The 23,865-nt window shown below is 35.5% G+C and overlaps 3 protein-coding genes across 3 annotated transcripts; 2 read left to right on the top strand and 1 right to left on the bottom strand.

The window, feature by feature from the left end:
• The first annotated feature begins 1,505 nt into the window (after positions 1 to 1,505).
• Positions 1,506 to 5,989, top strand: LOC104092723 (pentatricopeptide repeat-containing protein At4g20770). The gene is made up of 2 exons (XM_009598388.4): positions 1,506 to 5,419; positions 5,496 to 5,989. Exon 1 carries the CDS (start codon positions 1,689 to 1,691, stop codon positions 3,984 to 3,986), a length of 2,298 nt encoding a protein of 765 aa, XP_009596683.1. The 5' UTR covers positions 1,506 to 1,688; the 3' UTR covers positions 3,987 to 5,419; positions 5,496 to 5,989.
• A 1,366-nt stretch (positions 5,990 to 7,355) lies between these two features.
• On the bottom strand, positions 7,356 to 12,376 carry LOC104092724 (O-methyltransferase 1, chloroplastic). The gene is made up of 7 exons (XM_009598389.4): positions 12,061 to 12,376; positions 11,051 to 11,202; positions 10,840 to 10,960; positions 9,024 to 9,148; positions 8,166 to 8,294; positions 7,902 to 8,075; positions 7,356 to 7,630 (listed from the first exon to the last, which is right to left on the bottom strand). Exons 1-7 carry the CDS (start codon positions 12,236 to 12,238, stop codon positions 7,559 to 7,561), a joined length of 951 nt encoding a protein of 316 aa, XP_009596684.1. The 5' UTR covers positions 12,239 to 12,376; the 3' UTR covers positions 7,356 to 7,558.
• Positions 12,377 to 18,989: 6,613 nt separating this feature from the next.
• LOC104092725 (outer envelope pore protein 16-4, chloroplastic) lies at positions 18,990 to 22,522 on the top strand. Its single transcript, XM_009598390.4, has 6 exons — positions 18,990 to 19,137; positions 19,228 to 19,279; positions 19,383 to 19,414; positions 19,506 to 19,539; positions 20,363 to 20,430; positions 21,950 to 22,522. Exons 1-6 carry the CDS (start codon positions 19,066 to 19,068, stop codon positions 22,076 to 22,078), a joined length of 387 nt encoding a protein of 128 aa, XP_009596685.1. The 5' UTR covers positions 18,990 to 19,065; the 3' UTR covers positions 22,079 to 22,522.
• The last annotated feature ends 1,343 nt before the right edge of the window (positions 22,523 to 23,865 follow it).

The raw sequence follows: 23,865 nt of genomic DNA, 5'->3' as shown, positions 1-23,865 counted from the left end.
CCCGAACCCCGATCGCCTAAAGTTTTTTCGGGCTATTAAATACGACTTAAGGAACCATAGTCGCCGCCCCTACATGACTGTTCCTCTTTTTTTTTTGTATTTTATAGCTAAAAAAGAAGAATTCCGTCTTATTTCTATATTTTCGTGTGCTATAGCTCACGTCTTCTGAGTGAGCACGGATTCCCGGACTCGGATCACCTAAAAAAATTTCGGGCCATCAAATTCGACCTAAGGAACCATAGTCATCGCCCACCATAACCATTCCTTTAGAAGGAAAGCGGTTAGCAATTTCATATTGATTCTTTCCGCTGGTGCTATTCGCTTCGTCTATGGTCATAACTCCATATCAAGAAATGGAAACAAATAATAAATAAATGGTCGATTGCTATAGGGAAAACAAAAGCAGATATCGTATGTGTTTGATTTTCTGAAAATAACCAATGGAGTGATTAAGTCTCCAGATTATCCTAAGTCATGGCATTACTCAGACCAGTCGTTCTAATTCCATATGTAAATTCAAACTTATGACACTGCAATTGAATTGTGAGCTCAACGTTGAATTAAATTGGGCCAACGTAGATACGCAGATGTAATTTTTACCTATCTATATTATATTATAAACTCATTTAACTCTTATAGAGAAGTTATTACTTAATTATATTAGCATATACAATTTATCATTTATATACAAAATAATATATTAGACTCCAATCTTATCCATTTTAAGTTTCATTCTTCTCTATTTTTCTTCTTCGATTCGACTTTTGCAGATGAACATGCTCGGAGCTTTGAAGAATGGTGAATCAACTAGTTAAAAGTCATAGAATACATATATGAAGCACCAATACAAATGGATTATCATAACTTTTTTTAGATGAATAAACAAGACATTGAAGTGGCGTTTGGAACTAAACTGAAACTAATTGATGATGTGATTGAAACTAAACTGAAGTTGGTTGTGTATGCATGAGCTTAAACTCCATTGATGGCCATTAGAAAGCTTAGAAGTTTTGAATTCGAAAAATAAAATTTGCAAAATTATTTTTTGTTTGGATTATTGTTGTTGCAAATAATTGGGAATATTCTTTGGAGTTTATATCTCAATTTTGAGAAAATTTGGTGAAGATTCGAGGTGGTTTTAGTTGGAATTTCAGATTAAAAGATATAAGCAAATTGTATATATTTTGTATGTCGATGGTAGAAACGGTATACAAAATATTTACAACTTACATAATTGTATACAAGTTGTATATAAATTGTATGTAAATTGTAATTTTTGACAGGATAATGTACAAAAAAATTGGACCTAAGTTGTAGATAAATTGTACATTTTGACTGAATTTGTATGTATTTGGTAAAAAGCTTTAGTTATTTTTTCTAAAATATGAAAACCTAGATAGACCGGATAAATAAGTTTAAAATCTCGTATATATATACGAAAAAGATAATGCAAAGCCCAAATGTTATGACATTACTGAAGCCCAATATCGTAGCTCTGAAACCAATTTAGAAGTCATACTTGTCCCTGAACATTTCTAAAGAAAAAGAACGGTTTTGGACTTACCTGATACTTTGTGCTACTCGCGTAGTTTTTCATTTTCCTGCTACCCGCGTACGTAGGTCAAACTGTCTAACTGTGTATTTTTCACATTGATACTAAAATTGACGTCAAACTTCGTTTTATTACAATGCATGCCAGGACCAACGCTATGTACTTGGCAAATCTCTTGCAAACCTCCATAGACAATAAAGTATACATTGCAGGCAAACTTCTCCACGCCCATATACTCCGAGTTGGCCTTTCCGCTGATACATTCCTCGTAAACCGCTTAATTGAATTGTATTCGAAATGTGGTCATATTCATGCCGCACGACACCTGTTCGATCAAATGGTTGAACGAAACTTATATTCTTGGCATTCGCTGTTGAGTGCATATTGTAAGGAAGGTCAACTTGCAAATGCTCATAAACTATTTCTGAAAATGCCCGAGAGAAATAGTATATCCTGGAACACTATAATTAGCGCATTTGCTCGAAATGGTCATGAAAGAAAGGCCTTGGAAGTTTATTCTCTGATGAATTCACAAGGTTTCTCTCCGACCCATATCACATTGGCTAGCGTTTTAAGCGCCTGTGGCGGGTTGGGTGAGCTGGAGTGCGGCAGGGTGTCTCACTGTGCTGCTGTGAAGTATGGGCTTCACAAGAATGTGTACGTTGGGAATGCTTTGTTGAGCCTTTATGTAAAATGTGGATGCCCTTCGGATACATTGAAGGCGTTTAGGGAGTTGGATGAGCCTAATGAGGTTTCCTTAACGGCAATGATGTGTGGACTGGTTGAAACTAATCAAGTGGAAGAGGCGTTTGAAATGTTTAGGTTAATGCAGAGAACTGGAATTCGGATTGACTCTGTTTCATTATCTAGTGTACTAAGGGTTTGTGCTAAAGGTGGGGGTTCGAATTTTGGTTGGAATGGTGAGACTGATGGTGATCTACCTAATACACAGGGGAAGCAAGTCCACGGTTTGACAATTAAACTTGGATTCGATGGAGACCTTCATGTATGTAACTCCTTGCTTGACATGTATGCAAAAAATGGCGACATGGAAAGTGCTGAAGTATTGTTTGGAAACCTATCAGAAACTAGTACCGTTTCTTGGAATGTTATGATAAGTGGGTTTGGACAGAATCATGATAAAGAAAGAGCGATGGAGTACATGAAAAGGATGCGGGGTGTTGATGTTGAACCAGATGATGTTACTTACATAAATATGCTCGCTGCTTGTGTTAAATCAGGGGATGTTGAAAATGGCCGTTTGATATTTGATAGCATGGCTTGCCCAAGCTTGATTTCATGGAATGCTATACTTTCAGGCTATTCCCAGAATGAGGACCATCTTGAGGCACTAAAGCTGTTCAGAGAAATGCAGTTTCGGAGTCAGCAACCTGATCGGACCACTTTGGCTATCATACTTAGTTCATGTTCTGAGATTGGTGTACTAGAATGTGGGGAACAGGTCCATGCTACTTCATTAAAGTATGTCTTTCCTGGAGATGTATACATAGCTAGTAGTCTTATTGGTATGTACCTAAAGTGTGGTAGAGTAGAAGCAGCTCTACGTATTTTTAATGGACTCTCTCAAGCAGATATAGTGTGTTGGAATTCTTTAATTACCGGTTTATCCTATAATTCATTGGACAAAGAAGCTTTTGCTTTCTTTAATAAAATGCTACAGATGGGGATGTTACCTAATGAGTTTTCATACGCTACTACACTGAGTAGCTGTACAAAGTTATCCTCATTGGCACAGGGGAGACAGGTTCATGGTCTGATAATTAAAGGTGGATATGATAATGATGTTGTAGTTGGAAGTACTCTAATTGACATGTACTCCAAATGTGGTGATGTAGATGGGGCCAGGGTGCACTTTGACATGATGCCTTATAAGAATACAATTACATGGAATGAGATGATACATGGCTATGCACAAAATGGTCGTGGAGATGAAGCTATTTTCTTGTATGAAGACATGATTTGTTCAGGAGGAAAACCTGATACTATAACCTTTATTGCCGCTTTAACTGCTTGTAGTCACTCTGGGCTGGTAGATCTGGGGCTTAAGATATTCAACTCAATGCAGCTACAATATGGGTTGGAGCCACTTGTTGATCATTACACTTGTATAATTGATTGTCTGGGTCGTGCTGCCCGGTTTAGTGAAATAGAAGAACTAGTCAATAAGATGCCATGCAAAGATGACTCTATTGTGTGGGAGGTTTTGCTCAGTTCTTGTCGGCTCCATGGAAATGTAACCTTAGCAAGGTGGGCAGCAGAGGAGCTCATCCGTCTCAACCCACAGAATTCTGCTCCTTATGTGCTTCTAGCAAATATGTATACATCGTTAGGTAGATGGGGTGATACAGAGGAAATTAGAGCAGCTATGTCGGAAAGGCAGGTAAGCAAGGAACCTGGTTTTAGCTGGGGGTGAATTCTTGAAGGAGAAGTAGTAAGTGTAGCTGGCTGTTAAAAATTTGACAGACGGCTAAATGAAAGGTGCTCTGTTTGTTAGCGGTATGGAATTAAAGCATCCGTCTCCACTACTCAAAGATAGTTGATATGTTCTGCTGGAAGCAATTTCGATTCTAGCTCAGGTTTCTCAAAATGGACTTTTCTTTAGATATTTTTACAAGTCAAGTCTAGTGCCAAGGAGAAAGCACTATTGCTTGACAAATGTCACGGGCGGATCACAGAAATCTTATGTGTACTGGCTTCGAGGCTCCCCCCTGAATAAGTAAGGCCCCGTTAGCCTGGGCGAAGATGGGGACCTATTATATAAGTGTTGACCTAAGCCCCTGCGCAGGGGCTCGGCTCCCGAACCGTACGTGAGCTGTCTCGTACGGCTCTTCCTAAGAACTTGAAGCCCCCTCTTTCTAAATAGAAAAAAATGCATTTACAAGACAAAAAAGACTTTTTCAAAAAGCCTTCCTTCTTAAAGGACTCTTAATAAAGAAAGCTTTTTTGAAGAAAGCAATTCAAGTAGGGCTTGAAAGAAGCCAGGCGATCCGATCAGAAAATAAAGAAGATAGACGAGAAGATAAGGGGCGAAGGACTTTTTTTAAATCCGATCGGTGTAAACATGATATTACTGGAAGGTGTGGCTGGATCACCTCCTTTTCAGGGAGAGCTAATGCTTGTTGGAAGATGTTCGCATTTGACCAGGCTTTTTGGACGTTCCAACTGAAAAAGCACTTCTGCCGGTCGACGAATGCGTGCGGAGGTTGTAGCAGTGTTGAATGAACGGCTGATTTGGAACGATTGGGGCCGCCGAGCCCAACAAAAGAGGCTCTCGAAAGAGAGCTTTCGACCTTTCTTTCTTCCTTTGGAAATTCGGGGGCTCAGTCTTTCAAGATTCAATCTTTCCCCTTCCCGTCCCAGGGAATCTTCTCGTTTCCCAAAATTGAGGGATTTTTTTGGATATTCTTCTTTGTTCTACTGACTACCGACATTAATGCTTTTCACTGCTGTGCTTGTATCATTTCCTGCGCCAGGAAAACATGACTAACTGGGACAAGAGGCTCCGAGTCATTGTCGACTGCTCTACCTCAGACTGTGAACAGGTCATGTTTCTTCATTGCTGATTTGTAGCTTCCATATCAGTAGCTTTTGCATGGAGAATGTGCATAGAAGTTTGCTGTTACATTGCAACAAATGCTAAGGTTCCAACACCAGTCGGTGAAGATGGTCTAAGTTGTTATTTATGACATCCAGAAAAAGAAACGAAGAAAATAGGGGTCTAAGTTGTTTGCTATGTTACTGACAAATACTGAGTAACTGTATGAACCTTATTTACGGAAGTCAAAAAGATTGGGTTGCAGAGAGTCAAGTGAGTCAAACTGCTGCTGAAGGGAGATCAAATGGAAGGTATGAAGCATGTATAGATTCCTTTATGCAAATTGTACCTTACTCTAGCGTATCTTAAAAATCAAGGTCTTTGTAGGCATCAGTCTTCTCTAATGATGCTGCAAATGCTCTTCTGCCGATACTGTGGCTTCAAAGGAAGTTAGGATGGTTGAAGCAAAAGGCGTACTTGCTTTGTAGAATATGGATATGCAATAAACTGTTGTCTTGCAGAGTCTTCAAGGATCAGAATTACTGGCAAGAATCATATGCTTCTACGTACGCAAAGAAGTAAATGGACAATATCTGTGTTTTAGCAAATTAACATTGAGCCTAAATGCTGCCGCCAGTTGCATGTTGCCCAGCTGCAACTTTAGGCTTATGATCCTGGAATATCTAATTACCGATGTAATTGTTGTGCAATAGCCTTCCATCCATTTATCTGTGGGGAATGTCAGGGGCACCATTTCTCCTCATGCACCCTCCCTACAGTCTTGTCGGATATTTGAGAAGTGGCAGTCTCAGATTGACATACTAGAAAAATTTAGGAATATTTAAGTATAACATATGGTTATTTAAACTCTCTTCTCCCAAGCTTATCAGCTAAGATAGTTGTGTTGAAGTCTTAAGAGACCTCTTCGCTAAGTTAGTAATTTTCTGCCCCTTTCCTAAATCTGTTTTTGCATGTCCATACGTAGCTAGCCATAACAACTAAGGTCTATTCGTGGAGCCTATTCGAGAGAGAAATATCAAAAGATATTCACAATAGGACATGGTTCTTCGGTAAGACAAAACCGCAGTAAATTTGCCTATAGGGAGAAACTTATCGTTTTACTCTTGCTTCGAGAAATGACACATTTGTCTGCTGGACTCCAGCGTTATCATCAGCCTGGGGCTTTGGCTGATGAGACATATACTTGGCATCTTGGAAACATGAACGAATAATTGAAGCAACGGATAATTGAATAATGAGCTATTATCCGTTGATACTGCCAATAATGGATAATGAGCTTTGTCTTGAGGAGAGCGACTCTAAACAACGGATAATTGAACTAACTTTTATGTTTTTCAATTCTTTTCTTTATATATTATAGTTTATAGTTACTATTTTCATGAGCTACATGTAAAATTTGTTTTACATACTCAATTACGTCTTTTGTTAATGTAACAACCCAGACCGCTAGTAATATTGTCCGCTCTAGGCCTAGGCCCTCACAGGTTTAAAACGCGTCAGTAGGATCTAAGGCGTGTTAACTTATATACCCAACATCTCTCTTGTGTTTTGCCGATGTGGGACTCTATCTAAAGTTTAGGGTGTTACATAAACCCCCTCTTATGGACTCGGCGTCCTCGCTGAGGTTTACCCCACCGCATGGGATTCACCTAGACTCATCACTGAGGTACCGAGATTTGCCTAAACTCAGTTGAACTTTGACCCACCATCAGCAAGGATGACACAAGAGTGACTCTGATACCATCAAGTCCGCCATTTTATCTTCGCTTTGCGCTTGAAACCCCAATAGACTTAAAACGATTTTGTTTTCTTTTTCTTTAATATAAAACAGTAGACTTATGGTAAAACCAACAGGAATTCTGTATCTTCATGCAGGGGCGAAGGTAGAAATCGAGCTATAGATTCGGTCGAACCCGGTAGCTTTTATTCAAACAGTGTATCTGTGTTAAAAAATTCATTACATATGTACAAAGGTTAAATTTAGAACCCAATCATTAACATTTGAAGTTGGCATTCTAAATTCCAGAACTCATAATTTTAAATCCTAGCTCTGCTTGTATCTTCATGCATTTTCAAAGTTTTTGTATGTAATATGGCAACACGATGGATAAGATTGCTAATTTTAACAATGACAGATAAAATACCGGAGTCATGAATCTAAGAAAATCGTGATTTACATTTGCTACTTGGCCGACCTGATAATCTTTAAACAAAACGCTAGCAAAATGAACGTCCAACTGTGATAACCATTAGACTATCATTTTCAAGTTGAAACAGCTGCCAAGAACCAAAATAGCTGCTAGGTTACTACAACAAACTAACAAGACAAACATTTGGAATGGGCATTTCAAAAACAGATAAATACTGATCTCAAAACCTCTACAAAGCAAACATAAGAGGAGATGGAAGGAATAAATTCTGCAACTTTACTAGAGCTCCTCAAAGCCTTCTTCATCCCCTTCTTCCTCTATTCTCTGAAATTCGCTCCTCCAGGTTTCCATCTGTGTGGATACCAATAAGTTCAGAGACTAGGAATTTTTATATAAGGACAACTATTTTTCTTTTTCTTCCTTTCTTTTTTCTTTTTAATTTATTTCCTTCCTCTTGAGATATGAGTAGAAGGAACCTCCGCTTTTTTTTTTTTTTTTTTGTGTGTGTGTGTGTGTGTGTGTGTGTGTGTGGGGGGGGGGGGGGGGGGGGGGGGTTCTACCATGGCGAATGTAAGAGAATAAGAATAGAATTGGACAACATTATGGCACACAGTAAATCTACCTGATCATCAGAGAAACGCAGATGCTCTGCAACAAAAAGTATGCTCGTGCCGACTCCTGATGCTCGTCTTGCAGAATCTTTGCTGAGGTTTCGTGCAACTTCATCATATTCAATCGCCTTCACCCGAAAACCATAGCTCATAAAGAGGTTGTCAAGCCATGTCTTTGTGGCAGGCTGAACATTGACCAAGAATTAGATTGCTGGAATTGCAGTTTTTGAGGATGTAATTGAATTGAAAAAAGCCTGCTCAATGTACAAGCTCACCAGGTCTGCAACTTCAGTTTCAGCCAGCCAGACAGGAATTTCCCCCAAGAAAAGACATCCCTTCATGGCTAAATTACTGACAACAGACAAGATATCTTTAAAACTTGCCAAGTTCACAACAGGAAATCCCTACAAATGAGGTACTCCTGTTACTGATAAGGTACATGTATCAGAATTCCACATCAAATGTATACTATTGACCAAATGGTATAGAAAGTTCCACCGCAGATGACGATAACAGCGGCCCTTGAACACTAGGTGAACTTCTAAAAATCTGTCATGATACTGCCAATAACGTCAGCAACATTTAGGAATGTGAACTACACCAACACCCGTTACATGCAGCAGATGCCACAATAAAAGTACCTCCCTCTTTCAGTGAGTAGGTAAGCCTCCAAAAACATTTATGTTCTATGGGGAACGAAGGTTGAGAAAGGAGAGGGGGCAGGAAAGGTGAAAATGTGCTGATTGTGATTATGTTTTGGTGAAGCCAGTAATCAAGACAAATAAAGCCAAAGATTGAAAAAAAATCACCATTAATGAGAAAAAATTCTACAATTTTGGAGCACCAAGTAGGAACTATAAAGACAGCTCCACTCTAGTAAAAGGCAAGCTCTCTATCATGTCAAATATCTATCTGAAATTTACAATCAGTGTATGACTTGCAGCCCAAGCTCTTTGTTTTCTTTTCTTTTTCTTGTCTTTTCCTGGTGGATGGGGGTGGTAAAAACTCCTCTTTCCCACAGTTCGTAAGGGTAAAGCGTCAACCGGGGTAAAAACGCTAAATCTGTAAGCACCATAAATAAATGCAAAACTTCATGAAAGGCCAAAGAATATACCCAGAAACCATATGTTCACCTGAAAAACCCATATACTTGGTCTGGTACCACTAAATCCTTTACTGCGAAGTACATTTTCTATGTCAAAAGACTCTGACGGGACATGAAAAGACATGCATCCTCTTGGAATCTTAGCCCCAGCATCTATGTCATCCATAGCAATACCATTAGATATGCTTCATGTGATCATAAAACTAATACATTTATGAATAAAGACAAAATGACATAAGGAACATCAAGCAGTAAAAACATTCCTCTTCAAACAGAACCAATGTAATCAACACAAGTCTCAGATATCATGAAAAAACATTGAAGTCTCATAAAGAGTTCACTGAACTCAGAAATATTTGCAGCTCACGATGTCTCCTTTGATGCGTGTGGAGTGAAAGAAATAAATCATTTTTTCAAAATAGTGAGAAATCATTGAGGGTATTGAAAGATCCTTCCTATTCACTTGTATTTTTGGTATAAAGAGAGGATAGCATGATAGCTGGCAAACTTAAGAGATGCCAATGGTTGGCATGGTTCATCAAAATAATTCTTTTCCATTGTAATATATTAACAAATGTACTAGCATGACTTGTACGGAAAAAGTTAAGCATGAACCCACTATCTCGACATTATAATTTTGCTCATCAGCTTTACTCTTGAGAAGAGAAAAATAAACGTTTACAGTTTTCATGTAAATGCAAAAAAAATGCACTCTTCCAGACAGAGTGATAGAGTTCATTAGAGGTATCATTATCACTGTTTTCCTTATCATTATCTTCCAGTTTATATCTAACTAGAAGACAGTGTCAGTCAATTTGGAATTGAGATGATTGATTGATTAATTGATTTCTAACTAGAGGATGAAGATAAATAAAACAAGAACAGAAGGGCAGATGAGGATAGGAAATAGTGATAATAATATCTTTTATGAACTACATCAATGTCTATTTGAAGCCAGAAAAATGAATTTTTCTTGATAAGACCTGAAATTAATTTTTCCTTGTTCTAATTCCATTATTTAGAGCGAATAAGAAATCTCTGAGTTTCTTTCTATACTATATTTTATTTTTGATTTTCACCTTGCAGGACAATGAGATCTCATCCCCATGCTTTGAGACAAATGACCAATCTTTCTATCTACACCTTCCATTCCCCCATGAGATATCATTATGTGCTGCAAAGTAATTTTTCAAATTGAATACCATGGCACACCCAATGAGCATGCAATTCTTTTAAATATTAAGGACAAAGAAGGAAACACTGATCAACATAAAGATATAATTTACCAAAATGAAAAAACAAAAACGAAAACGAAGAGTTCTTTTAAAGCATTGAGCTGGAGGAAACTGGAAAGAACAGAATAAAATTAGAGCTTGATGGTGGAATTTTCATCTACTGCAGTTAGGGAATTGAATCTACAGGTAACGGAACTAGATATAGAACACATCTTCTGCCACCAAAAGATGGTAGCTCTGAAAGGCACATAGGACACCACTGCCTGTTTGATTTGACTAAAACTATCGGGTCCAAGATTCTAAACAAACATCAATCCACCCGCCCATCCACCCCACCCCACCCCACCCCCCAAACCCCTAATGCAAATAAGAAAAATGAAGAACAAATTCTATAGCTGGTATAATTTTTAGAAAGCTTCATTTTCAGGTTCAGAACCAAATGTTGACATAGTTAATATAGAATGGTAAAGCATATCTCATAAATAGAAATCTAGAGGACATGGAGAATGGTGTAAGCTGTGCATGGCTTCTCGTGGACTTACTTGTCCCCACACACGACTTCCAAAAATAAGGGACAGAACAACACAAAAAGGAGAAGGATGTTAATACCTTGAAGCTTCTGAACCGCTTCTCTAAATACTTGTGTAGGGCATATGTCAAATATTAAGGTTGATGTTGGCCAATTGAGCCTGTAAGGCCGCGTATCCAGGCCATCTGTTAACAGAACAGCCTGCAGCACGTCAGTAGAGTAGTTGCCCATCTAACCCAAAGAAGTCGTGAGAAGTCATAAGTTAGATCCTTGTAAGCAGTGGTTTCATACCTGTTTCAGCCCATCAGACGATTGTATTGTTTCTAGCAACTTGTCATCAATAAACTTAGTTGCAAGACAGTAGGGATGCAGCTGTTGGTTCATGTCTTCCATACTGTTAGAAGGAAGAAGGCAACCAACATATGGGTCAATGAGGAGAGGATCTGCGAAAGCAAGAGATAGACATCCTTCAGAGAACTTCTGCATAACAACAACCACTTTTGAACAAAAAATAAGCAGGATTTGGAGTAAATATCAGTCAGAGCTCAGAGGATGTTCTTGAGGAAATGCAACTTGGAATTCATTGAGCTGTATGCAACTATGCATAAAGCTATCTTAGTATCTTACCCTGAACTTCAGTTATTTTTGGCCCATTTCCTAACAGTTTCTGACTTGTTGATTTACACGTATAAGCTATGGTGGTAAAAGGATTATGAATTCTAGTTGAAGATAAAAGCACTTTACTGTATAAGAAGATGAAGAACAGGAAGTAGACCCCAAAAATATGACAAGAAAGACCGCTGATTGATGCTACTTTTCGAATAACTTTGAAAAAGCTTTTAATGAAGCATTATCACGCTGTCCTTTTCCAATCAAAGTTTAATCATAGCTTTGGCAAGAGACACAAGTTCTCCAGATTGTCTGATTTACAAGCACTCCTACAAGTGATTCAATCAACAACCAAGTACACTTCACTCCCAAATTAGCGGAGTCTGTTATACGAGTCCTCTTTATTTATTCAAGCCAGTTTCAACAAACCTTTACTCAATAAAGCGCATGCCTAAGTAAGCTTGTCCCAACGAGCATTCATTAAAGTATGACTATTTCTACACTGGCATCGCATCACTTAGGCGAGTGATCAGTTACCTAAAAATAAATGATAACTTGGCTTCATAGAAACAATTCGACAATAATAACCCCAGCCATTGAAGAAGCTCAAAGGATAGCAGGCGAATAGAAAATGCATATACAAATACATGTATGGTATACACAAGAATTAGAGTAAAATGGAGGGAATTTGCCTGGAGAGTGAGACTCCCGGAGACGAAGGGATGCTCGTTCAATGGCGGCCTGGTAAAAAGAGTCATTTCCTTCATTGAGACTAGCTCGAGGTCTAAGGTTAAAATATCTCCTCTTGGATTGGCATGTCGATAACGGGCGAGAAAGAATACTGGGTCCGAAGCCCAATAAGATTTCCATGCCGTCCCACAGAAGCCGCCGGTAACTATTCCGATATCCTCAGTCCTCCCTTTTTCACTTCATTAGAGAGTCAACAATAGTCTCTCCTTACTTACCTGTCCCACACCTCCACGTTAATATATGGCTGGAGAAATTAACAAAAAGTCATTTATCTTTGCGATATATTTAAAATAGTACCTAAATATACTCTTGATTCTTATAAGAAAAATTAAATTACGGTGAATGTTTACTCTTCCTCCGTGATTTTCTCAAATACTTAATAACATATTAAATAACATATTTCTATACTTAATGATATATTCAATGACATATTTTTCTTTACTTTTCATGCTTATATAAAGGTCTTGTAATATATAGGAAAATACACACAATTGAAGAAGAAATAAGAATCTCTCATCCCTTTTCTCTCTATACCTCTTAGCTTGTTTTTCCTTGTTCTATATTGTTACTTTGAGCTATATTTTATAACACGTTATCAGCACGAATTCTCTAACTTCAAGGTTGAATTCCACTTCTAGTAAGGTATATCTCGATGATCTATTGTCAAAATTATCCAGATTTTATTAAGAAAGGTATGTAGTGTTACAGACACGTCTTTCTGCTACAACAATAAGTCTGAGCTTTAAACCAAATAAATTTGTACCACTATTTAGAATAAGCAATGGTCTGATTATTAGAAAATTAGTATTTATGTGGATGCTAAGGATGTCACCTTGTTAAATTTTCATGAACTAAATAATAGGTGGCATGCGGTATACTAAATAATCTGCAAAATTAAAATTATACTTTATTATGTATGCTTACGGTTTTACCTTATAATACGATTTTAGTATGCCTAGTATAATAATTATACATTAGTTTACTGTCAAATATAATAATAATAATAATAATAATAATAATAATAATAATAATAATAATAATAATAATAATAATAATAATAATAATAATCGTAACTATTTTATTTTGATAAGATAAAATATTAGTACAAGAAGTATGTACTACACCAAATTTTTCATTGATGATAGTTCTTATCAAATTAACATGTTGAATCATTTCTATATGAAAAGCATATAGTAGTAGATAGTAGACACATATTTGTCCACTATTTTTTTGATTCCCTGATTGACTTAAAGGTTCTGCTATATCTTTTTGTTTTTCTAGAGAACATAATACTTAGTTTCCACAAAAGTGCATGATAACTAGTAGTACTATTATTCTGTTTGATATATCATTTTTTCTTAATGTTCTGGTCATATCACTTTCATCTTGAAGTAAGTTTATTGCAACAAAGACCACATATAAATTTTCAATATTATTTTGTATTTTCATATATCTGTTTGACACTAAATACTTAGCTGATTTGAGTAAATAAAAATTTATTGTTGAGAATTATATCCAAATGACATTATGAAGAGTTTAACTCAAGAGGTAAGTATTTCCTTCGTATTTAAAATTATTTTTGTCCTTTGCTATTAATGATATCAACTTCAATGAGTTCAAGTCGCAATGCACCATGAGGGTAAGACATCAGGATCAAGTCCTGATGCTCCATGATGATAAGAGTTGGGTTTAAGTCCCAATTCATTATGGCCTAACATGCCTTTATATTGGTAAGACATTGGGTTTGAGTCCCAATATACCATATTGATGATATAATGATAACTAAAAAATATATATATATTTTTCATGAAAAATCATGAATATTGTCCAACTTGATTTGCTTCATTCTTGAAGTGAATGTGGTAGCAACGCATAATAAGTCTAAATGAAGACAAGTGGTTGAACAATGAGCGTGGTCAAAATAATAATAATCATCACTATGATTATAAAAGGAGAACAATAAAGGTTCTCAAAACAGTCCTTTAAAATGTGAAGGCAATGTTTACCATCAAATTGGTATGAAAAATAATAAAGCATGCCGCTGATTATGATCCATTCCTTGAAGAAAATGTGACTTGTGATAAGCATTGAGAATGAAGATCCATTCCTAAATGTGAATGTGGCAATATGTGACAAAAGTAATGAATAAATACATGTAATGCATGATTAGATGAATATCACACAACTCACCTCTAAGGGAGGTTTGAGTGAAATAAAGAGAATAAATATTATTATGTGGTTACATGAATATGTCATTGGTCGCGTACATGTCATACGCCCAAAAAAAAGATATTTTGTTGTGCCTTATAAAAGGTTATTAAAGGTAAAATTAAAGCAAGAAATGATTTTTCTTATGATAATTTTGACCATGACAATTTATTATGATATAATTTTCTCCGTAAAGGAAACATTTACCATATGAATGGTGTAACAAAAGATCTTGTAGTACAAAAGTTGTTAAGAGCTCCAAAAAATTAATTTGTTAATACCCGAATAAATAAAATTATTCACGGCATTGATACTGTAAAGTCTCAAAAGAAACTTTTTTGAGTTTCAAATGTATAAGTCAAAGTGGTTGGCATATTGAGACTATAAATGAAAGGAATATTGAATATCTTCATATTTCTATAATCATAACGGGTAAATATGAAAGGTTACCTGATTTTCTTTCTATTTGTACTACACAAATATAAGCATGATGATGGAATCATATGTCACAAGTAAACTAGAGGTTTACTGAAACAAATATTAGTTGGCATGACCGGTTGACCATCTCAGTTCGATTATGATGCAAAAAATTAATTGAGAATTACATTGGCATATATTGCAGAAATAGAAGATTCTTCAATAATTCCCTTGTGATGCTTACTCTCATGATATACCAGTTAAGGTTGGGATTGAATCCCTTGATTTTTGGAATAAATAAAAGGTGATAAATATATTGGCCCAGTCACCTGCCATGTGGACCGTTTACTATTATATGATTTTAATAGATGCATCTATTCTATGGTCACATGTGCATTTGTTATCAACTTGCAGTTTGGCTTTTGCAAGATTGATTGCACAAATTATTAGAGCACAGTTCCAGAATATAAATTATGATGATTTGTCTTGATAATACTCATTTAAATTCAAGTTGGTTTAGCATAAATTATATGCCTCCAATTATATCTAAACCATTAGTTTGAGAATAAAACTGCCAAAATAAAATTTGGTATGTGATGTATTATTTAATATACAACAGCACGTGTACGAATCTAGCCAAGTTATGATAAGTTCTCCCTATCACAATCGGTTCAAGGTCAGGAACCAAATAATTTCCATCCAGAAATATGAATGTACTATATGATTTAATTGTTCCACCACAATGCACAAAGATGGATTCCCAAATAAGGCTAGGGATATTTGTTGGTGATCCCAACAGTAGGGGGAAAAATGGGCAGCTGAAAAAGTAATGCATGTAATGAATTATTATGAGTACATCTAGATACTCGTACGAGAAAATATGAACTTGAAGTTCAAGTGATAATTCATTTACAAAATATTGCTAGGCGTATTTGCTGACCCAAAACTAAATGTCATATTCAGCTGCTAATGCGCCAAATAAAATAAAGTTCATAATGAATAGAGTCTATGGCATGCATGAAGCATAATAGACTAATCGGTTCCAAAGATAAAACTCCTTGAATAAGGAGAAGAGCAAATGTTCAAGATGGTCATAATAAGGAGGCAAGTGCTCTAGAAGAGCACCACGACATAACACTTCATAAGACCTCATGAGAGAGGCTCAGGTACCTGAAAATAATAAGATAAAGAGATCTCAATAAGTTATGTCTTTATTGGGTGATAGTAAAACCGATATAAAATGATCGTCGACGATATTGTTAATATAATGTAGCGCTCAATATTATTAATATTAACGAGGATCCTGAGCTCAAATCTGTCATGAAATTTGGACAGATAAATGATTGGCCAAATGAAAAATATGCAATGAAAATTGATTTCACCTGAAAAATATGAAGTTGGACGGATAGTCCCAACACTTGGAAGTATAAAGCCAGTGGAGGTATAAATGTGTTCTTGATCGAAACAAGGTCAAGTCGATAAACATAAAGACGACTTGTGTCACAAGAAGATTTATAAATATCCTGGTATTGATTATATAGATACATGTTCTCCTGTGGTGGATGTAGTCATTTCAGGTTTTAATCTGGCAATACAAGAAAAATGTGATATGCGTATAACGGAAATCATTGAAGGATTTAAATTGTTATGAAACATATTAAGGTTTCCAAGAAATTTATTAAATAAAGCTTCAAAAAATCCCTATACGGATTGAGACAATCAAGGCACGTGTTGTATAAACGCCTGAGTGAGTACCTGTTAGAAGAAGGATACAAGAATGATTCAATTTGTCCCTGTGTCTTTATAAAAAGATTTTGATCTAAATTTGTTATAATCGCCATGTATGTTGATGATTTAAATATCATTGGAACTCCTAGGGAGCTTCCTAAAAGCAGTAGACTATTTAAAGAAAGAATTTGAAATGAAAGATCTTGGAAAGATAATTTTGTCTTGGTCTACAAATTGAGTATATGAAAGATGGAATTTTTGTCCATCAATCAGCATACACTAAAAAGATTTTAAAGCGATTCTATATGGATAAAGCATATCCATCGAGTATCCCGATAGTTGTGAGATCACTCAATATAAATAAAGATTCATTCCGACCTCATGAAAATAATGAAGAGCTTCTTAGTCCCGAAGTACCATATCTTAGTGCAACTGGTACACTAATGTATCTTTCTAACATTACAAGGTCTAACATAACTTTTTCAGTTAATATCTTAACAAGATATAGCTTCGCTCCTATAAAGAGACATTGAAATAGAATCAAACACATATTGTGGTATTTAAAAGGAACTACCGATATGAGATTATTTTATGACAATGATTGCAGTCCCGATCTTGTTGGTTATGCAGATGCTGAGTATTTATCTGACCCACACAAAGGCTCGATCTCAATCATGCTATCTGTTTACATATGAAGGCACTGCCATATCTTGGCGATCGACTAAGCAATCAATCGTGGCTACTTCATCTAATCATGCTGAGATAATTGCTATTCATGAAGTAAGTCGAGAATGTGTATGGTTGAGGTCTATAATACACCTTATTTGAGACAAATATGGTTTGAAGTGTGACAAGTTACCCATAATTTTGTATGAAGGCAATGCAACATGCATAGCCAATTGAAGGGAGGATCCATAAAAAGGGATAGGACAAAGCACATTTCACAAAAGTTATTTTTCACACATGATCTTCAAAAGAATGGCGATATCAACGTGCAACAGATCCGTTCAAGTGATAATAAGGATGATTTGTTCAACAAATCTCTACCGACGTCAACCTTCAAGAAACTAGTGTACAAGATTGGGATGCGAAGGCTCAGGAATGTGAATTGATGCTCTCATCGGAGGGAGTTAATACGCGTTGTACTCTTTTTTTCTTATAAGGTTTTGTCCCACTAGGTTTTTCTTACAAGGTTTTTAACGAGGCAACCAAGAGGCGTATTTCTAAATATGTGTACTCTTTTTCCTTCACTGAGATTTTTTTCCCATGGGATTTTTTCCTAATAAGGTTTTAACGGGGCATATTATCTATGAACATCCAAGAGGGGAATGTTATAAGAAAAATCAAATTATGGTGGATGTCTACTCTTTCTCCGTGATCTTCTCAAATGCTTAATGACATATTTTTCTTTACTTTTCATACCTATATAAAGGTCTTGTAATAGATAGGAAAATACACACAATTGAAAAAGAAATAAGAATATCTCATCTCTTTCTCTCTATACATCTTAGCTTGTTTTTTCTTGTTCTATATTGTTACTTTGAGCTATATTTTATAACATTGATATTTTTTTTGTTTGCCAAAAAATGAGCTTTTTTTAGTTCGCATCAAACATTTGTAAATTCTTATTGTTCAATTTATTGTGAACAATGAAAAAAGAAATAATTTAATAGGAACTCACGTTTGAAGGTGCAGTTTTATATTTTATTTTTTTCTGTCTACTTCTAGTTCTAGTTTATGGTGCCATTTTTAGGTGCAAATTCTGTTATTTTTGGTAATATGTTTTTGGTGTCTGATGCAGTATTTAGTATCGTATATTTTAGGAGTTAATAATGAAACTCTCCTAGTATTTTTGATTAATTTTCTTAAATAATTCTCATTAAATTTTATTGTCAAAACTTATTAACTAAAAACAAAAAAACGCTCTCTTTGACAAATTTAAAAGATGAAAACTACTCGGGGTTATATTTCAGATATTATTTTAAACATACTCCAATAATTTTCATTAAGTTTAACTGTCAAAATTTATTAAATAAAAACAATAAACGCACTATTTGAAAAATTTTAAAGGATGAAAAATACTCGAATTTATATTTAAGAGATTATTTTAAATATACTCCAATCACGAGGGACCATCTTTGTCATTTTCTCGATATGGAAATAAGGCTGAGCTGATTTTGAGGAGATATGCAGATTAATTATAGGAAAAATGATAATGTATAGCAACTCTCAAAATAATAATCGAAAAATATATATTTTTTATATATTTATTGTATGTATGTATATATATATATATATATATATATATATTGTATGTTATATTCAAAAATTATACAAATTTTATATACTTTTTCGGCTACTAAATGTAAATAATTTCTGATACGGGCTAAAAGTGTAAGAAGCCCTAGATTATAGTACGTGATAAGTTGGGCCTCCAGGTTTGGGTTTGCATCAATCAAGCAATTTGGACTGGGCCGCACTATGTGGGTTTTGTTTGCTTAGAGCAGTAAGTAGTGGGCCTAGCTAAAAGGCCCAGCAAGCATATTGGTGGGGAGAGACATTCCCTTCCCTCCTGCGAGTAAAATCAAAGGAAGATGGAGGTGGACATCCCCGCCGACGTCCCCTGCTCTTCCACCGCCGTCAATTCCGTCATTCGCATGGGCACCGTAAGCCACTGTTTTTGTTTCCCTAATTTGTTATCCAAATGTTCTTAAGCACTTATTAGGATCTTTACTCTACGTGGGACTATACTGCAGGCCGGCTTAATCTGGGGTTCCTGTTCTGGTCCATACGAAGCCAACAAATTAGGTGCTATACTTAGTTTTTTATGTATAATTCATTCGATGTTGATGATAAGATCAAACCTTTTGTGTATTTTTCTTATTCTGCTTTACTCCTATACTACGAACAGGTCTTGCTGGCATTCATCGAGCTTCTTTTATTGTAAGTTGCTCATTGCAATCCCTTTCCTGTGCTTTTTTTGTTTGGTTTAGTTATAATTTGATTGTCTTCTGTGCTTTTACTCTATATGCAGGCTAAGTCAGTTGGTCGGTTTGGCTTTCAGTGGGGTAATCACATTGACTTTCCCCAATCTAATTTACATTAACCAAATATTTTCCCGACATGTCACCTTCTATGTTAATCTAGATTTAAGTTATATACACTGGCAGTGAAAAGTACAGAGTGCTGGTTATCTTACACGCCAACTATACTAATCGTCTATATTAAGCATGAGTTTTGGTGATATGTAAAATAAGATAAAGTAAGGTAAATAACATACTACTACACTGAAATATAGACCAATCAGCAGAGCTTTGTATTTTTGGTGGCGCACATTTTGATCTGTGATATTAAAGTCAATTATTTGTCGGTCGGAGCCCTATTACTTGAGGAAAGGCTTAGATGCGACCTTTTCAATTTAGAAGCTTATGGTGTATCATAAGAACATCCATATCTGAAAACACCACACAATCTGAACCATAACCTGAGAAACTGTGGAGAAATAAGCTAGTTTGTATTATATTTCAAATTGATAGTTATCTGTACATGTTTCATGACTCAACACAGCGTAATAAGAAATGCGACAAATATAATGAGCAGAATTACAATCACTGACATGGACTATGCTACCCTAGACTACTTCTATAAAAGTCTGTTTAGAATGAAACTATCACCATTTTGTGTGCTTCTTGTTATAATGTTATGTAAACTTAAACTTGGTTTATTGCAAAGGTGTACCAAATGCTCATTGTCAGACTTGATTGTGTCCAATTAATCAGTCCTAAGTGTTTAATGTTTTATGCTCTTTTTACTATGTTTTCTCTTGGATAATGTCATGGTTGGTTTAGATATGTCATTATCATCTGATAAGCATCCATCTTTCTTTTATAGGACTGTTTGCTGCAATATTTTCTTCCACTCGCTGTGGGCTTCAGAGATATAGAAGACGAAATGATTGGGTCAGTTTGTAAACATATACCCTCTCATACCTTATCAAAAAAAAATATATATATACCCTCTCAGATCACAGCATTAATTTGGACGCTCCTTTATTGACCCACTTGTGGATGTACATGTAAAATATGCTACTATTGTTTAACTAAGAGAATTTATATGGAAATGTTGCTTCCACTAATTTTTCCAAATTTTCTGTTATATTAAACCATATCAGGTTGTTTGTTTGGGGCTAACAGTTGGTAGGCATAGTTAATAAGCACATCAAGGTCTACTTTTATGAATCTCGATGCGAAAGTAGGAATATATGTTTTTCTCCATCGTCAAGTTATAGTAATCATGCAATATATGTGAAATTGAGATAAATTTTGTTTTTCATTTCTTTGTAGTGCGTAATATAGATTTAGAAAAGAGACTACCACAGTGTTGTGAAGAGCGTGAAGTGAGGAAAAGCGACAAGTCCCTTTTCGCTTAAAGCGAGAAGTGAAGCGCTCGCTTTTTTGAAGTGAAGCGGAATTTTAAAAAATATTAAAATAAATACTGCATAAACAATGAAGAAGAAGAAGAAGAGGAGAATGACAATAAAACAAATACTGCATAGACAACTAAGAATAAATGATATGAAAAAAATGGTAGTAAGTATGCCAAAAATTGGCAGTATAACTGAAACGAAAAATGGGCAGCATTTCGCTGCAATTTATCACTGAAACAGTGAAAGAAAATGAAGAACAAGAAGAGGAGAATGTGAAAAAGAAGAACTGAAGGGTAAAAAAATTTCGCCAGTATTTTACTGCTATTTGGACACTGAAACAGTGATAGAAAAAGAAAAGAAAAAGGAGGAGGAGGAGGAAGAAGAAATCACATGGGACCAAACTTGATGATCTTGAAGTTAAAAAAAGAGAGCCTTTTTAATTAATTAACGTTGGCAGCCCAGTTATAAAGAGAAGCGCTCGCTTTTGTCGCTTTGTTCGCTTCCTCGCTTTTTCAAGGGAAGCGATTGCTTTTGTGTACCTGGTACGCTTCAGATCAGAGAAGCGCCAGGTGCCTCGCTTCGCATCGCTTCTCGCTTCAAGCGAGGAAGCGGTCGCTTTTAACAACGCTGGCTACAGTTTTTAGTTACCGTTTCATATTGTTAGAGTCCAATATGATATCGTGATATCTCAGAATTTTAGATAGCTAAGTATGATTGTATGATCTCTGAACCTTTTTCTATATAAGTGACCAATTGGAGGTAATGCTTTTGCAGCCAATATAAGAGCAACTGAAACAATCCCCTTTTGCTAGATGAAATTAACATTTAACAAAATCAGAAATCATGAAAATTGCATATTCTTTTGGATGTTCTAATTAAAGAATAATAAACATGCACTGATCCAAAAGAATCGACATTTGCTTGGACTACATGATGCGTTTAAACTTTTCTCACAGTACCTTTTTCACTTTAGTACTAATTGTATTCGTGTTAACGGTAAGCCATGGGTATTACTATCAACTAAAGTTATAAGATCGCTTTTACTTTTGCAGGTTAATGTTTTGACTGCTGGTGTAGTAGCAGGGGCTGCTTTTGGTGCAGGCACCCGAAACTGGAAGCAGGTTGCTGGAGCAACAGGTCTTGTGTGTCTCTTGTGTCATGTTGCTGAGGACTCCAGATAAAATTTCTCTGATTTGCTTAGAAGGGACTAAAATACACTGCAGTAGTGCTGGAAATTGATGGACCCTTGTCTCCATCCATACCAGTCTGTGCCATACTAACTACATCATGTTGATTGAGGAAGCATGGCACAGTGGCATGCTTCACGGAATGGAAAACGAAATTCAGCTAATTGAAGTTCATACATGATTTTTTTTTTTTTTTTTTTGTCAATTTCATAGGCCACGAGTTTTAGGGAAACAAACCTAACATATGAATTACAAAGCAAGTATATCTTTATCGTTTTCACTTTAAATGGCCCCTAATCCCTATAGGACAATCATAATCCTCTAGGGGACTGTTGCTTGGAGTTGATCATAGGTTGGTTTATCTACATGTTTTTGAATTACACTATGTTATTTGGAGTAAAATCTAGATATGGAACTTGCTGAATCTCTTTTAAAATCCTTTTCATCTTCATCTCAATTTCATGGATGATTGTATAGTTACCTTAGCTAAGTTGTGCTGACATGAGACAAGCTATTCTTCTCTCCTACTATTTGATTTTTATTCTTGTGTTTAATGCATTTTCGATTTGATTTGATCTTTTTGTCTAAGTAGACGATAATGGACGTGAAACAATTAAACAAATACTTTATTCTCTTTGTATTCGTGTTGCATACCGTCTACCTTTTAGACTACCTTGTCCCGTTTCATTCTTATACTTCCTCAATGATACCTCTACTATTTTTTATCCAAATTCCATGAAAGTAATTGGTCTGTCGTAAATCATTTTACAAAACACAAGAATAATTGCAATTTTGGTCTTTGAATTACTAATTTATATGGTCTTTTGTTCCTAACTTTAGTCCTTAAGAGAACGGCGGTCAGCAAACTTAACGTAATAATAACTTAAGAATACAGAAATTTTAACCCTCCCCCCCCCCCCCCCCCCAACCACCAAAAAAAAATTATTGTTATTGTTATTAATGTAATGTAAGCTTTTGGTGTTCTTGTCATTATAGAGTTATTGATTTTTATGTATCAACAAGAGCTGTTTCGTTTGAACTGAAAGATAAAACAAGAAAATTGGATAAAAGAAATAAGAAACGAACAACGAAGAAAAGGATGAAGAAGATAGGTACATTTAGAAAGCAAAAATAAAAAATAAAAAAAATACACTTGAAAATAACACCAATACCACATCGCTGCATTTTTAAAGCTCAAATGCGTCTCTGAGATAGTCAATTCCTCTCAATGTCATTTCTAATCCAGGAGAGGGGGTAATAAATAGAAAAAATTGAAGATTAAGGGGTAAAGAAAAACCCAATGATTTAGGTATGTAGGTTACAAATATTGACAACTTTAGGAGGTTTTATACATTAACCCAAAAGAAAAAGTTTTGCAAGAGGAACTGGACGGGAAAAAGCTGTTATGAAATGTAGTTTTAAAGGTTTATTTATTACGCTTAGGCCCCCGTAGTTTCCCTATTTTCTTAATTCCTGTTGGAACTATAAGGCGGTACTCCCGTTTTGAGCTCCTATTTCAATAAATATTCTCCATATTATTTTAGGAAAATGGCAATAAAATTATCATAATAAAGTAATCTGTAAGCATGGTATGTTATTGTGAAAAAACTGGAATAAACAGTCTTCCCTTTCATTTAGCAAATTCACTTCCAATAAAATCTTTTTCTAATTTACTACGAGTAACGCTTTAGTGATTACAAAAACTTTATAATAGAGAGATTTAAGGGTATGTCATGATTCAGAAGTTGTAGTTTCTGCGAAGCTTTTGGTTAAGTTTTACT

Source organism: Nicotiana tomentosiformis, chromosome 6 (genome assembly GCF_000390325.3).
Source record: "Nicotiana tomentosiformis chromosome 6, ASM39032v3, whole genome shotgun sequence".
Taxonomy (NCBI): Eukaryota; Viridiplantae; Streptophyta; class Magnoliopsida; order Solanales; family Solanaceae; genus Nicotiana; species Nicotiana tomentosiformis.
This window is presented reverse-complemented; position numbering and strand designations above follow the sequence as displayed.

What these genes read in the sequence shown, in the direction of transcription:
- LOC104092723 (XM_009598388.4), top strand. Translation starts at nt 1,689, where the DNA reads ATGCATGCCAGGACCAACGCTATGTACTTGGCAAATCTCTTGCAAACC.
- LOC104092724 (XM_009598389.4), bottom strand. Translation starts at nt 12,238, where the DNA reads ATGGAAATCTTATTGGGCTTCGGACCCAGTATTCTTTCTCGCCCGTTA. An exon ending in AGCGGTTCAGAAGCTTCAAG is followed by an intron (nt 9,149 to 10,839) that starts GTATTAACATCC and finishes TGGATGACATAG; the next exon opens with ATGCTGGGGCTAAGATTCCA. An exon ending in CAAGTATATGGGTTTTTCAG is followed by an intron (nt 8,295 to 9,023) that starts GTGAACATATGG and finishes CCTCATTTGTAG; the next exon opens with GGATTTCCTGTTGTGAACTT.
- LOC104092725 (XM_009598390.4), top strand. Translation starts at nt 19,066, where the DNA reads ATGGAGGTGGACATCCCCGCCGACGTCCCCTGCTCTTCCACCGCCGTC. An exon ending in CCGTCATTCGCATGGGCACC is followed by an intron (nt 19,138 to 19,227) that starts GTAAGCCACTGT and finishes ACTATACTGCAG; the next exon opens with GCCGGCTTAATCTGGGGTTC. An exon ending in ATAGAAGACGAAATGATTGG is followed by an intron (nt 20,431 to 21,949) that starts GTCAGTTTGTAA and finishes TTACTTTTGCAG; the next exon opens with GTTAATGTTTTGACTGCTGG.